Source organism: Thunnus thynnus, chromosome 16 (genome assembly GCF_963924715.1).
Source record: "Thunnus thynnus chromosome 16, fThuThy2.1, whole genome shotgun sequence".
Lineage (NCBI taxonomy): Eukaryota > Metazoa > Chordata > Actinopteri > Scombriformes > Scombridae > Thunnus > Thunnus thynnus.
The window spans coordinates 18,118,173-18,133,565 of NC_089532.1; the positions used below are offsets into that span (position 1 = coordinate 18,118,173).

General features: G+C 38.5%; 3 protein-coding genes across 15 annotated transcripts in view; 2 read left to right on the forward strand and 1 right to left on the reverse strand.

Moving 5' to 3' along the window:
* The window catches only part of flvcr2a (FLVCR choline and putative heme transporter 2a), a 23,877-nt gene extending 20,116 nt beyond the window's left edge, over positions 1-3,761 (forward strand). For 4 of the 5 annotated variants that reach the window (XM_067615285.1, XM_067615282.1, XM_067615283.1 and 1 more), the window contains 2 exons: positions 219-283; positions 2,293-3,761. In XM_067615285.1, coding sequence (XP_067471386.1) covers positions 219-283; positions 2,293-2,361 — 134 coding nt within the window. In that variant the 3' untranslated portion in view covers positions 2,362-3,761. Of the gene's footprint in view, positions 1-218; positions 284-1,396; positions 1,508-2,292 lie in introns of all 5 variants that reach the window. The other variant, XM_067615284.1, reaches the window with a different exon arrangement.
* On the reverse strand, positions 3,561-11,933 carry erg28 (ergosterol biosynthesis 28 homolog). 3 transcript variants are annotated; one of them, XM_067615292.1, is made up of 6 exons: positions 11,714-11,933; positions 7,367-7,545; positions 5,792-5,946; positions 4,992-5,082; positions 4,784-4,902; positions 3,561-4,609 (listed from the first exon to the last, which is right to left on the reverse strand). In XM_067615292.1, the coding sequence occupies exons 3-6, from the start codon at positions 5,922-5,924 to the stop codon at positions 4,521-4,523; spliced, it is 432 nt and encodes a 143-aa protein (XP_067471393.1). In that variant the 5' UTR covers positions 5,925-5,946; positions 7,367-7,545; positions 11,714-11,933; the 3' UTR covers positions 3,561-4,520. The 3 variants fall into 3 exon arrangements, with proteins under 3 accessions (XP_067471393.1, XP_067471394.1, XP_067471392.1); XM_067615293.1 differs by lacking the exon at positions 7,367-7,545; XM_067615291.1 differs by lacking the exons at positions 7,367-7,545; positions 11,714-11,933 and adding an exon at positions 6,139-6,240.
* Positions 8,506-15,393, forward strand: part of ttll5 (tubulin tyrosine ligase-like family, member 5) — a 54,548-nt gene continuing 47,660 nt past the window's right edge. For 3 of the 7 annotated variants that reach the window (XM_067615274.1, XM_067615280.1, XM_067615279.1), the window contains exons 1-9: positions 8,522-8,641; positions 9,042-9,185; positions 12,243-12,349; positions 12,486-12,568; positions 13,286-13,392; positions 13,670-13,800; positions 13,920-14,002; positions 15,127-15,196; positions 15,288-15,372. In XM_067615274.1, the coding sequence (XP_067471375.1) occupies positions 9,127-9,185; positions 12,243-12,349; positions 12,486-12,568; positions 13,286-13,392; positions 13,670-13,800; positions 13,920-14,002; positions 15,127-15,196; positions 15,288-15,372 (725 nt within the window). In that variant the 5' untranslated portion in view covers positions 8,522-8,641; positions 9,042-9,126. Of the gene's footprint in view, positions 8,642-8,701; positions 8,725-8,791; positions 8,915-9,041; positions 9,186-12,115; positions 12,159-12,242; positions 12,350-12,485; positions 12,569-13,285; positions 13,393-13,669; positions 13,801-13,919; positions 14,003-15,126; positions 15,197-15,287; positions 15,373-15,393 lie in introns of those variants that run through there. The other 4 variants (XM_067615275.1, XM_067615276.1, XM_067615278.1 and 1 more) reach the window with 4 other exon arrangements.

The following is a 15,393-nucleotide window of genomic DNA, read 5'->3' on the forward strand; positions in this document are numbered from 1 at the left end:
CCTGCAAATTCATCATTTTTCTAAATGACGTAAGTGATATTGAACTGAGACACCACTGAGGAGCTATTTCAGTTTGTTAATGAACACCATTTTCCACATTTTGCGATTTTTCTTGCAAACACAGTGTCAAACTCCCTATTTATACAGAAAGGCTACCACAGCAATAAATGCCATAACAAAATCTTTTTTTTTTCCACCCTCCTCCGTGTTCATCACAGGATTCATCAAGTCCGACCTCAGGCGGCAGAAGGCCAACCTACAGGCCGAGGTGCAGACAGTGAGTGTAAGTACATCTGTGTGCTCTGCATGAAGTCAGTGGTGAGATCTTCACATCCCTGTGGAGAGGGAATGTGTTAGATGTCGCCCGGGCTGAATTAACTCTGCTGGCTGCTTCTCTGCAGTCCTCACACTGCAGCGCACTGCTGCCGGCATGCACACAAGTGAATGCAGGAGTTGCACTGCACTGTTTGGTGGAAACTTTCTCTCATCACACTAAAAACATCCTCTATTCTGTTTGCAAAAAAGCAAAACTCTGCTTCGTCTGACAGCTCTCCAACTCGCTCTAACAGCATGTTTTATGAACTTTGGCTATAAAAAACCCAATTTCGGTTTAACACTTGTGGAGATGCGCTTTGTTACACTTTTATACGGGTGCAGTTGACAGCTGTCAAACAGATGTTGTATGTAAATCTGTTACAATCAGTTTTATAAATCACTGTAATAATGTGATAATTAGACTCCACAAATTCACTTTTAATAGGTAAAAAGCAGGTTTCATTTATTGAATTAATGTGGCACCATCCTCATGCACCAAATTTATGTAACATACTATATATATATATATATATATATATATATATTTAAATTCAGTGAAACAGAAAATAAACCCTGGTGGCTTTCAGCTGCTCAAAATCACCTTTGAATTTTGACAATATGCCAGTTTAAACAAGTTCTTATTTCACGGCGTGTGTGCTCTGCAGCTCAGCTTGTTTCCTTGTTGTTTAAAACAACTTCAGGACCTCTTGCTGTCTTTCCTCCTCCGCTCTAACAATGCAAATGCAACTAAAGCGGAAAGCTCCGGTAATCCTGCACACTAACAGAACTTAAATAAGCTACACTTAGTTTATCATGAGCCAGTTGTTAGAAATGAGGAGACAGTGAGATCACTAACAATGCAGAAACAAACCTTAAAAATGAGCCATTTGCAAGTAAATAATCCCATTGATATATTTAAGGGTGTTTTTAAAGCTACTATGCCAGTGGACAGATAGCAGGCAGTTTAGTTTGGTGTGCAGTGGTTTCTGGGGGCAGACTGGTGGTGGTGGTGAAGATGGTGGAGGATGAGGAGGTCCCCTCAGGGCCCCTCAGAGGTGTGACACCCAAGTTATCGTTCCAGTCTACAGGCTCCGTGCAGGACTACGGGGCCACAGCGTGCGGCGGCCCCTGGCAGCGGCAGTCATGACATAAACCCACAACCTCACAAAAACCAAAACACACACCTGCCAAGGTAGGGGCACACACTCTTCTGAAGCTTCAACACAGATAATAATAAACTCCCCACATACACACAACAGACAAGAGTATCATTTGTCATTTAACAAACTTCAATGTGAAACTTCCACTGAAACTGTCCAGAAAATTGTTGAAAACCATATTTTGTTTTCAATGTACAAAAATAGAAGGTTTAATTATTTTTTTCCCCAAAAGCATGACTGGTATGTTATTAATATTGGTATGAAGAATATTTGAGGTTATTACTAGACTGCAGTACATTCTTTCCACTTCAGCTCTTAGATTAAACAGGTTATCCTGCTGTTAAGTAAAAAAGCAATTCATCCAGGAATTCAAACCTCCTGCAAAGTTTGGTTGAAGGGTCCTCAAACTTTTCTGTTCATAAAATGTAGAGCTGTGTTTTCCCGTTAAGTCATCATCAAGATGAAATTAATACTGTAGTTAAATATATTTCTGTCAGTAATGTTGTTGTTTTTTGTGTCACTGTGCTTGAACATCTTTTACTTTAATCAATCATAAAGTGGAAAACTCTGGTGGAAAACTCTTAATTTTTAAGGAAAATCTGAATTGAGCCTTTTCACATTTTTGATGACCTAATTAACTAAATGTTTGAATTGTATTGATGAAGTTTTGAGTTGTTCTGTTTTTTTGGTCTATGTTAATGTTCTGTTGTCTTTCTGAATGCTATAATAAGTGGAGAATTTGTGTCTCTTTTGGTAAAAAGCTCAGTTTTTGTTGAACAATGTGATTGTGATTCTCTCCTGTCTCCGTACTTTGCAGAAAATGACAGCTGATCTAGAAGAAGGAGGCGTCTCTCCTCCTGAGATCCTGAAAGAAGGGAAGTTATAAGGAAGGAGGTCCTGCTGGACTGAAGGGAAGACACATACCTTCCTTCTATCAAAGCATCACAAGCTTGACATCATATACAGATAAAAACAAACAAACAAAAGAACTGACACATTTCCACACATACATGGCCACAGAGTAAAAAAAAGCTGCTGTTAAGAGTTCAGATCGAGCACAATACGAACGAGCAGACCTGCTTTACAACATGATGTACTGTAAAGACTCTGATTCACACTAGTATCCCAAGTGCAACTTAGCTCATCCAAAATCAAGCACAAGTCAATCATGCACAAGAGGAATGCACTTGAAACCTCAAAGGTTTTTACATCCTTATGTGAAAACATCTTTATTCATTTTAGCCAATGTGGGCATTTTAAATGTATCATCAGTGGAACGCAACTGCCACTTTAGTGACTCCAACATTACTACTGTAACTGAACTTTTTCCTTTTATCACTTCCCCTTCAATTAGTGTTAATGTAGTGTTCTATGCAGTCTAATGAGCAATGTTTAAACTGTGAGTGTTTCCTAATAGTGGACCAATATGGTGTCAGTATTTACATTGCTGAAAAGTTTTTAGAATATGCTAAAAACAGTGACGTGTTTTCCTGTTATGGCAGTCAGGGTTGCCAAACAGAAGCTCAACAATCATATTATCTCTGCCTGCCATTCAGGATCACGTGGGAGTATTACTCTTGAATACTGCTGATTACAAATATGATTGATGCCGTGCATCTGAGTACACTTTGGAAGGTCAGTTTTGTCCTTGATCTCTACAAGAATCTCGTCAGACACAGGAAGAAGAAATCTTATCTGGATCAACTGGCGAGCGGATGAGGCAAATAGATCTATTGCACAGTAATTTTGCACAAAAATATGTTTTTATATATAAGACTCTTAGCTTGTAAATTTGTTACTGAGACATGTAGTTGATACTATGTAACCGGTGTTTGTACAGTTTGTCTTTAACATGTTTTACTTAATGTCTTGTGGCTAGTCATCTGGTGATTTTCCTGTTTTATAATGATTATGTGATTGTGAGAGGTGCTAGTTGTTCCTTCAGGGGCATTTTAGGAAAAACTGAGTATTTTTATGACACTTAAGTAATAAAAAAATACGTAAAAACAAGTCAAAAACATTGTTTTTGTTCCATATATGATGAGAAAAGTTCTTGTAAAAAGTGTCACTCTTTGTATCTATGGATATAATCAGAGTGTTGGAAGTTTATTTCTTCACACAACACTGTTTTCATGTTTTCTGCATTTGAATCCATCCAATAACATTTCAAAGAGCTGGAAGAGACAGAATTAGCAGAAAATAATCAACACCTCTCACTTCAGCTCAAACTACATCTGGGTAGAAAGGGATACTAAATGTTTATCAAAAATAATGCAAAAACACACTTACACTGAGGGAAAACAATACGTCAGCAAATTTTCCCAACATATTTTTCATTTGTAGCTCATAGATTTATAAATACACATAATTATCATATTAATGTAATAGAAAACATTTTGTAGGTCTCAAAACAACAGATCGTTTCATTCAAAAATAATTTTGTGCATAAATTCAAAGGGTGTTCAAACATTTCACAGCACAGAACAAACATCAAGAATAATTGCTGATATCATAAGATACTCTGTGATGAAGAGCATAGTTTTATACTATGTATTCATCAGGGTTCTTGGGTAAATCTGAGCTATTGTTTAAAAAAAAATGTATAGGAAGTGGTGATCTGGTGAAATGAAAATAAAAATGAGTGAATGAAAATCTATTGTGGATTATTTCTGTAATCGTTTCCACCACAATGTTTGTTCAGCAGTTTCAAAGCACATCTGATTATTTCGTCAGATTACAGGCACAGACACGATAATGAGTGTCATTCAGCACATTTCAGAACCTCCATGTCAATTACTGTAGCATAACAAAACCAAATATGAAGAGATGATAACTACTCCGTCAAACATTTTTCGATTGGACTACTAAAATATCAGTTTATAAAACATTAAATACGACCCAGATATAGATGAATGTAGTGTATAGAAAGTTTCATTCACAGTAGGAAATGAACTGACATCCAGATCTCATGTTCTTCAAGGCAGGAAGCCACACACTACGACCAGTCCAAACATGTCTGGTGGAAAACTCAGATTCAGGCGGGATTCAGTTACGTTTCTTCTGTCGTGCTCCGACTTCCTCTTGCGTCTCTGGAAAACACTGGAATCCAATCAGCATTCCTATGACAGAGAAACCTAGAAAAACAAATATATAATGTTGTTACTAAGACACAAGAGGTCTACATAAAACTTTTTAAACTTCTAATTCCAATGACAGGAAAATGAGACATTGAGACATTGTACAAAGATGTTTTAAAACTTAAAACTGACATTTTCGGGAGACTCCTCCTCAGTGTAGTCAGTACTTACTTGCCACAATAAGAGGTGCCATGACCCCGATAGTCAGCGGTGCAGTCTTGTAGATGAAAGCCTCTGACAGGAAATGGCCCAACGCCAGCACAAATGTCCACAAGGTGATGTGATACAGCCTGCAGGGAGCCGGCATGATGACACACTGTAAGAACATAACGCAGACTGCCAACAGAAACAAGGTGCAGAGAGAGACGAGCTGTCTTACGTTCTGTTCTGGATATCAATGGCACAGGCACAGCGAATGATCGATGACAGCAACGTCCAAATGCCAAATGTTCGAGCTTGGAGACCATTCACTGAAAAGAAAATGGAAAAATCAGGAATGCTGGAGTTTAGAAAATGGAAAAAAATATCCAAATATAGCTATTTGTATTTCCCATATGGCTCTTTAGAAGAGAATACTAGAAGGTAACAATGCCTTGATTCATTTTAAATAGAAAAACATTGAGCAGAGCCAATATTATAAACCTATATAACCTTATTGCAGATATTTTGGTAGCAGCAGATGATAAGTAATAAAAAAACTGCAGTACAATCATGTCAAAAACATGTTGGAGGTCATTTAGAAACAAGTTTACAGCTGAAGACAAGTTTTTTCCTCACTTAATAAAATGTCTTGCTCAACTTCTGACCAGGCCAATATAAAGTATCCTTATTAGATCTATCTAGACTAACAAATATTGGTAGCGGCCTCAGAAATCCAGCATTGATCGGCCTCTAAATCTGAAAACTGTTTACTAAGGTTATCGATTATTGGTTTAATTATGATATGAAACAGTTGCTCTTTGCCTAATGCTTATCCAGTGGGAAGTATCATCAGACTATATATGGTTGTGATTTTGGCCCCTAATATTGTGATATACAGTTTAAATGCTGCATGACAGTTGATGCAAGTATCAGGAGTTTTTAAAAACTGCATATACATATTGACACCAAACCTTTTCAACAATTCATGATATCACCTTCAGTCAAATAATGAACAAACCTAATGAAGTGTTTCCTCACCAAACTGTGGAGTCCCAGTGTACAGCTTCTCTGACAGGAAGCTGTGATCTCTGAAACTCTGGACGGTGTTTCCCATGGCGATGACCGACACCATCACCAGCCAGCTCCGCAACACGTTCAGAAAGCGACTCATCTCTTCTGTCTGCGAGACGCACCTGTCAGCAAGGAAAAGTCAAACTGTCAAAGTGCTGCAGGATAAACAACCTGAAACTCCAACAGGCCAATGCAAGTACAATCAGCTGGTTGTGCTATAAAGATAGATAGACAGACAGACAGACAGACAGACAGACAGGTGTCTACTGGATGTTACTGGTGTTAAAAATAACATGCATGGTGCATGTTTTTACCTGGCGGCGTCTATCAAACTACAGCGTGGGCATGCTCCATTATAAGACAGTAAAGTGGGACTAGAGCCAACCAAGTTTGATGACGTTATGTATAAAATGGTAAGTCCTTCAATCTTGACTCAACCAATAACAGAGCAGCAGAAGTGGCTCCAGCCACTCGTACCATGTACGTGATTGGTCTATTCGAGCGTTCCGGTTACGCCCATTTTCGTCGCTAACCAATAGTTATCAAGCAATCCGGTCACCTGCAGACTGCATCCAGACGGTATCCAGCTCTTATAATACATCCATGGCATAAAACCAGGGTTTTAAATGTCACTAAGGTGGCTCTCTTTTAACCTGAGTACATCACCATGGTTTTGCAGATTTGCTACAAAGTCCGTTTTTTCTTCAGTTCCTTGTATGGCCACTTGAGGCTGGCTCCAAAAGCGAGTCATTCATTATTTTTATACAGTCTATGGTCATTCCCCATAGACCCCCATGTTAAAATGCCCAACTTTACAGCAGAAATAAACATGTTTATTTATTTATACATCCATGCTCGCTTTGAGCTTCAAAACCGCTCTTCAGAAACCAACAGGTGACGTCACGGTAACAACGTCCATATTTTTATACAGTCTATGGTTACAATATATCAAATTGTATTTCAAATCAAAAAAACTAATGACGAAATACTTTGAACAAAAAAAGATTAAGCTATTGGTATTTGTCACAGATAATATTCAATTTATAATATTAATTTCACTTTGATTTGGCCAGAATCTAAAGTGATTTCCACTTATCCTTCATTATGGGACAGAGTCAGACCTGAATGCACTTCTTGAGTATAATGTTTAAATCTGCTGCATCAAGTTTAAAGTTTAAGAGCTTTGGCTGTGGGAGGCACAGTGAGTGCACTGAGTGGTAAAATATGTATATAAACTAATTACGTAATTAATAAATTAATGAATTCGTTTTTTAACAAACGAATTTACACGATCAGCGATTTTCTGCCACCATTCCTCTCTCGTTTTATTTGCAGCAACAGCGTTGCTTTTTGCTGTGATAATGTATTTATATTATTCATACCTCTCGTTATAATAATCTGTTCCTCCTCACTGAAATAAGCGACGCACGATCGGTCCATTTTGTCAAATGACGCGCAAAACGCCCCCTTTTATGGGGACGCACACAGAACCTGAAGCAGAAAGCCTGGGTGAACAAAGAAAGTTCATATCATATCTCATACCTTCGTGATACCACTTATCTCTGATCGCGAGTTCAGGGTTTGCCGAGCCAGCTCACACAAAGAAAGCCTGGGTATGTTGAACTTGTTTTGTAGTACACCCTTCAGGTTAGGCTGCGTTCAAACGAAGAGTACATGTGGAGCGAGAGGATAACCTGTGATGACTTCTGTCTTCGTTACATCTGGTTTGGTAGAATAGAAAACAACAGTTTTAGCTATGATATGAAACCTCTCTTCTCAGTTTTTCATAAAGAATGTGAGCAATGGAAATCTCCTGCTCCACCTACAAAACTATAAGATTAGAGATATTTTCTACCTTGTAAATATGGAAAATATTAGGTGTAAACTGAGAGGATCATCTGCCAGTTTGAAGAAGACATGGGGACCATCCCGGACTGAAAAACTCTTAGGCCATTGGCCTTGTTATGTTTCCTTTTTCATACAGGTGTTCTGTTTCTTTTTCTTCTGATCTTCTGTTTTGTAATTACTTAAAGTCTCAATTGAAACTCAGTGTACTACTTGTCTGTTATCTTGTCTGGAAACCCAGTAAATAAAGTTTTGAAAAAAAAAAGCATGTGAGCAGCTTACAGACCATTAAATTTTGCACTAATAAGAAGGCTGTAAAAACTGTCATTGAGTGTATTTTTTTTAAAGTATCGTTTTATTTAATTTATGTATATATTTTGTATTAAATTTTTATTTGATTTTCTTTCTATTTATAATGTGTTGTTTGTGTTGTTTGTGACTCCCCATTTAGTCATATGTGTGCAAATACTCACACTATTACCTTTTAGAAGTACAAAATGACATTGAGTGTACATTTGAAACAGCTTTTAACACATTTTTTTTTACATGTTGTTTATCAATATTACAGATTAAACTGTACCTGTTAGAATTTAATTCATAAATCCCACAACGGATTCATTTGTTCGCACTGCTGTCGAAGAATAAATATATAAAGCAGTAATAAGCAGTTAAATGTTGTATATCATACAGGATTTAATTTGTAGCAAACGAGATGGTATTTGAAAAAGGTTTGCATAAACTGGGGACATGAACTCGGTCCCTTTAGTCCATGAAATGATGTCATCGCTGGATGGACTCAACGCAAAATTTGGTCAGGCGGATAAAAAAAACAGCCACCGTAAGTGCGCATGCGCCGTGCTCTGTTGCTACTCAGTTGTTGTAGTTACCAGGAAGATTAACCGCGATGATCAACTGGCCCTGGTGAGTGGTGACGCCAGCTAGCTGGCCGTTAGCAGGCTCCCAGAAATAAAGGCAAGTTTTTGTTGCTGTGTTTGTGTTTGTCGTTTCAAAAAAACGTTGACTTTAACGGCCTCCATCAAGGCAGACGCTTCCTGGTTAGCTTCCCATACCTAACGCTAAAGTAAAGTCGTATGTTGTTTAGCTTTAACGCTTGTTGTCTGGGTTTATTCTTATGTGACTCCTTTAACCGTCATAGAAAATAATTTCACTGCCACCACAAGTAGAGAGAGGGGGGAAGCAGCTGTTCTCAGCTAACTGTGTGCTAAATGTGAACCAGTGTTTCAGGTCTGCACGAATATGAAATTAGTTGTTTACGGGTCTTAGTAACGTTGTTATTAATATTGTATTTTTACTGGACTCGCGTCTGTTGGAGGCAGGTTGACGAGACGTTCACTGACTGGTCTGTTGGCAGGTGGAGGAGGTGGATACCATGGTAAACCTAGACACTTGATCCCAGGAAGATTTCACCGGGCAGCTCGTCCGCCTACACTGTAGAGATGCCAGCTGTGATCCGGGATAAGGAGGACTCTGAGTCCTCCTCAGAGGACGAGCAAGAGTAAGTACAAGTCTGCAGTTTGTGCATATGTCCTGTCCTAATTGTATAATCACATAAAACTGAACGTGATCGACCCCAGTCAGCTCCAGAAACAGTACTGTCAAGGCTTAGCAGTATAAAAACACCCCATCTTTTACTCATCATCATAAATAAAATCATTTGCTGCTCCCCCAGCCTGGAAATTAAATGAAAAAAGAACCAACTCTGAGGTCATTTCTACATATCTAAATGCAAAATCACAACAGAGTCACCTCAGCGTCCAGAAGTCTTTATATGTCAAACTTCTACATTCGATAGATAGATATATAGATAGAGTGGCTTATTAATCCCAAAGGGAAATTAAAGTGTCACAGCGGCCACTTGACATAAATCAAAATACAAAAAAATGAGGCAGACAGAAGAAACAAATACAATTAAAGGATAATTATGTACAATAACTAAATAGACTAACTTAAAAATAAAAGAATAGAATAGACACCAGAGATATAACCATAACTATAATACTATTTGCTGAGTATACACTGTTCAATGATGTTAATATGCTATAGTATAATACACTGTACATTAGTGTAAGACAGGTGGATATTGCTAAGGTAGGAGGGTGCATGACTGTCCATGGACTGTCCACACTGACGATAGCATGATAATAAAACTGAATTGTAATTTCCTTACACTTTATTATTCGTAGATATTTCATATATATTGTCATTATATTATAATATATTTAAATTATTCATCAATGTATTCTATTTGAATTTCTTAAAAAATATGGATACCTGGGAATCGATTAAGAGGTACCAGACTACTCTGATGGCACCACAAACAGAATGCTTATTCTTTTATATTTATAGCAGATTTTTCAGCACCTTTGTTTGAGTATTTTTAGTTCTCTCAAAATAGGTTCCTCCTCTAATATGTAGCACACTCACTGTTTTCATAACTGTGACGTAGGTAGTTCAAACTTATGGATAAATGACTAGGATACCGCTCAGTCCCTGCATCTTGTGGATGTGGCTGTGTGAATTAAGCAGGTCTCCATCTGTGTCACTTAGGTTCTTAATCTACTGAGCCTCCTGGTATATAAAGATTGACCTCTAAATACAGTATTAATGTGACACCATGCTGGAGCAAAAACATTTTTTTTCCTGCTGTATGAACGTCTTTGTCGTTGTAATTTGTCATACTCATTTTGAATGTGTAATCTTATATATGGGAGCCTGTTTTAATAATTAATGCCAAGATACATTTAGACATAATGAAGACGTCAAGTAGCTTTCATTTTTGCATAATTGATGAAAGTTCAACCGGATGAGAGGGAGGAGCGTCTATAGCTCCAGATCATAGTTGGAACAGTTGGTCTTTTTATCTCGTCTCTGCCAACTAATTCCCTCTTAAGCTTTACTTAGTCATACCTTACTGAGAGCCACTGTGCCTGCTTTGAGGTGAATTCCCATCTCCTGAATTAGTTTGGATTGCTTAGTATTAAGGTTTAACCTCCAGGTGACTGGTGCTGCTTTTACTGACGGGGCTGTTATATTCCATTGAATTACTGCCAGAGCAGGAAAACCATGAAATTATTAAAAATCTATCAACTCACACTCATCACATGCACTGCTACAGTAAGACATTTTGATTTAATGTGTTTGAAAAGTAGTATTTCCAGTACATTTATCACCCAACAAGCATCGCCTACACACTTGATTTCAACCCATTTAAGTTTCTTCTGCTCAACTCTGACTTGAGTGATGCCACTTTCTTTTCCAGGGGTGTTACTAAATGACATTAATGTGATGTAAAACTGCAAATAACAACAACAGAAAACACTAAATAATGCAAAAGACAACAAAGTATAACATTGCAGGCAAATACAAGAAGCACATAGCAGAAATAAAGAGAAACACATATAGCCTATAGAATAAAGCATGTATGGCAACCAAAGGAAAAAAGCACAAGACTTAACCAGGTTTTGTAGCGTAGAGGCTTGAAAATACTTTTTTGAAAACATCATTAATGAAAATAAAAAGTAAACAAACTTATGAACAGTTGTTGACAATTTGATTGATGGACAGATGAGGGGGAGTGTACAGTTAAATACCACATTGGCACTTTTTTCTTCCCAATAAATGTTTAATTTTTATTTTTTTTAGTTTTTGTTTTAAGTATCATAGGTTGTTAGGTCTCTAAAGTCACTTGGAAGAATATTCCAGTCATATGATGCTCAGAAAAAAACAGGCTGAGTGGCTTAAAGACCTTTATGAATCTCTGTCAACAGCTCAGATGTGCCTAGTTATAGTCTTTTTATAAATCCAGTCAGTATTATAGGAAAAAAGTAGTTACTAATGTTTGCAACCTGCTAAAATATCACAGGGATGGTAACAATTTGGCCTTTTGTCTAAGACCTTCACATCCTGTGAGTATCGTATTTCAATCGTTTTGATGGCTTAAATATGATCAAAACACGTTGCTTAAGGGCCTGCAAAACAATCTCATCTCAGTGGAGAAGATATCTGCCGCATTGTCTTACATACCTGGATACTTCAGCAGTTGTTTACATGCCTCCCCTTCCTTTATCAAGACTGGCCGTGCCTGATTGAGTTCTACTCCATCAACATGCCGCCTTATCTTATTTTTAACCCTCCGATAAGCAGGCTGTGTCTGGTACTATCAGATAATGTGCAGTTTTACAAGTCGTTTTGTTAGTACAGTACATGGGTTTGTTGTTGCCCAGCGCCTCCAGAAACTGTGTGTGGTTCTGTCTCTATCTGCTCGACTGAAATAAACACCATGTCAGAATACATTCCCTCAGCATGAGGTAAGCTGCCCTTATAGGTGAGTTCACATCATCGGGGGGATGACCGCCAAAGATTTTGGGCAGTATAATTTACCCCAGAGTGGATCTCCATGATATCATTACCGGGAAGTTTTTCTGTGTGTAAGGTGTTTATCTCTCTCTCTTATTTGAATTTTGAGAAGGTTTGTGAGCCCTGGAATTTGAGAACATTTATAAAAATCTGCCTCTAACTGTGACTGCATCTCATCTAAACGTTTGTCCACCAGAGATCATCCCTGCGTTGCCTGGAGCGGCCTTAGCAAGACCATCCCAATTCTCTTGTTTTTCCCCGAAGCCATCGTCTCCAAAGATGGGAATATCAGCTCTATCGGAGGTACACCAGAATTTGTTGAAGCTATAAAAACATTTTGGGGGGGGGGAGGGGGCTTCAATTAGTTTGATCCTGAGAACCTGTTATTGTAAGGAATACTGTGTGTGAAGTTAAAATCCCAAGTGTTTAATTTGCTCAGAGCGATACAACATGGCCTTCAAGATTGTGCGCACAGAGAGCCGCCTGGTTCGAGGATTACTGACCAATCATGGGTTCCATGAGGTAATGCTCTCCACTCAATCATGCAAATTTAAAAGATTAGCATCTTTATAAAATCTGTATTGTTTTTTTTGCAGCACATGCTATTTATTTACCTCTCTGCTATGTAGGATATGGGATAGAGGGGCTTTTTTTTTTTTTTTTTTCTTTGACTGATAATACCGATGTCAAAGCCCGGGAATGCACCCATGGAAAAAACCAAAATGACCTCAAGAGCATTAATCCGGTTTTCACGAGGGCACACAACCCCCATTATTGCTCTTTCCAAGCAGTTACAATTAATTCCCTTTTTATTTCATTTCAATGCTTCTTGACTCCCGCTAACCCATCATCAAAGGCAGACGAGTGTCTACCACAGCCTCCACAGAGCCAAACTTTAATAAGCCTTTATTGCAAACATCTGGCTCTCCCCTAGACACCGAGCAGTCATGTGAATTCAGCCTCCTAATGAACTGTTGGAATAAAACAAAACAAAACAAAACAGATAAAATGAGATGATGGTGATGAAAATCTGTGAGTTGGCCATCATTTTGGGATGATTTCAATAGAGCAGGGTTTAATTCTCCAGGTTAGTGTCTGATCTGCTTCTAATACTGCTTTTGGTGACTGGAAACTGTACAGATCTCATTCTCTGTGCACATCAATTTTCTATACTTGGATCTAACTTATTCAATCCAGAGTCTGTTAATTGCAAACAAACATTATGTCTGTTTTTTTTAGGTTCACCCAAATAGTAATGACTTTAACCTCATGTGGACGGGATCTCACCTCAAGCCTTACATACTCCGTAGCCTTCAAGATTTCCAGAGGGTCAACCACTTTCCCAGGTATAACAGAGCACTCGAGTATACGAGTGTATTGCCACTGTTTTCTGTGTTATAAATATCACCACTGAACCATTTTAAGCCCTTCAGTTCTGGCAGTGTGTTTCTTGGCTTCCAGTGCAAAGCGCATTTATTTTGGACTGGTGCCTCTCTGAAACACGAAATGAATCATATTGTCAGGCAGAGGGCGATCTACTGCTGTTGTGTATGCACGGTGCTGTATATTTGTATTTTTGTGTCGAAGTTTGTGCTTTAAACCGGAGCCTCTGTTCATTTCCAGGTCATACGAACTGACGCGCAAAGACCGTCTTTATAAAAACATCCAGCGAATGCAGCAGACTCACGGCTTCAAAAACTTCCACATCGTTCCTCAGACCTTTGTGCTCCCCTCTGAGTACCAGGAATTCTGCAGTAAGACACCTCCCACACGATCCTGTCGGTCTAAGCGGAGCTCTAGTTATGATATATTTAATGCCATTGCCAATTCTAAACATACACTATAAATACTTCCTCTTCTCTTTCCTGCTTAGATTGTTTTGCCAAGGACAAGGGCCCATGGATAATTAAACCAGTAGCATCTTCAAGAGGACGAGGCATCTACTTGGTCAGCAATGTGAGTGATTTTTTCCCCAGCGGACAACACAGTAGAGACACGGGACAGAAATGGTGACAGTATCAATCTGTTTTTCAGTTTGTGTGTGAAAATTATATGTGAAGCTTACAATTCACGTGTAACACAGATTCACATTAATGTCCAACCGAATGAAAGTTAACCGTGCTGTAAGGCAGTACTGACTTTTCAAAAAAAAATACCGTGTGAACTGAAACAGTCAGCTGGCCAGATGTTATTTGTGCGTGGGGGTGTACAGATACAGCTGTCTTTGAAATAAGTATCAACCAGTGTTTCAGACATTAATAAGCTTTGCGGAGTAAATCACACACTTCCAAGGCCCCGGCTTTTGGAGGAGCTCGACAAGGTTCTCACTCTTGGAAAACATGCGCACAATTCTTCTTCTTCTAAGGCATTTTTATGAAACAGTGGAAAGAATGTCAGAGCGATATTTGGAGAGAAGAAAGAAATACGTTCATTTTTTGGGGGGTTGGGGGGGGTGTGTGTGTTGGGTTTTCTCTGAACTGTAGCCAGCACTGAGGTTACCCTGCCACCCCCTCTTTTTCAACTCTTCTCAACTTCGCCACCTGCAACACATTTCAGCCTCATAAATGACCCATCTCCCACCACCAGATTGTGTTTTTATAGGCTATTATTGAAGGTTGACCAGCTATGGCCAGCGTCACCGCAGTTTCTAACTTTTCTTGATCTGATTATTCTTTGATGTTTACAGTTAACCACAGCCTTACATCAGATATTGAGAATTCATTATTTAACGCTGACTATATGAATGAATGAGTGCTAGGAAACACTAAAAAAAAGATCATTTAGTTTGTCAGGTCACATCTAATGCCATGTAACTTAATTACAGTGTAATTTACAATATCAGTTGTTATGTTGCCTGGTGATGTGATGACTTTGCAACCACATCAAGGTGAAACAGCTTCACTACAGTACACTACAGTAGATGGTCTTTGCTGTTGTGTGAACGTGTGGAAAGTTACAGATTGTAGCTTTAAACCTGTTTGGATGATTATTATAATATATTGCCTGCATCTTCTTCTTTGTGTGACGTACCGCATGTATTCATAATACTGTCTTTATTTCTTTCTGTTTGCAATCTACAGCCAAATCAGATATCAATGGATGAGAACATCTTGGTGTCTCGCTATATTAATAACCCGCTACTGATAGATGGTGAGTTCCACACACACACTTTTGGTAAGAAGGCAGATTTGAACTGGTTCATCTATATGACTGTACTAATTTTTTTTTGTGTTGTTTACAGAGTTCAAGTTTGATGTGCGGTTGTACGTGTTGGTAACATCATACGATCCACTTCTCATCTACGTGTATGAGGAAGGCCTGGCGAGGTGAGCTCTATGTGTGGGTTT

What these genes read in the sequence shown, in the direction of transcription:
- erg28 (XM_067615293.1), bottom strand. Translation starts at nt 5,924, where the DNA reads ATGAGTCGCTTTCTGAACGTGTTGCGGAGCTGGCTGGTGATGGTGTCG. An exon ending in CACTGGGACTCCACAGTTTG is followed by an intron (nt 5,083 to 5,791) that starts GTGAGGAAACAC and finishes TTTTCTTTTCAG; the next exon opens with TGAATGGTCTCCAAGCTCGA. An exon ending in GGCACCTCTTATTGTGGCAA is followed by an intron (nt 4,610 to 4,783) that starts GTAAGTACTGAC and finishes TTGTTTTTCTAG; the next exon opens with GTTTCTCTGTCATAGGAATG.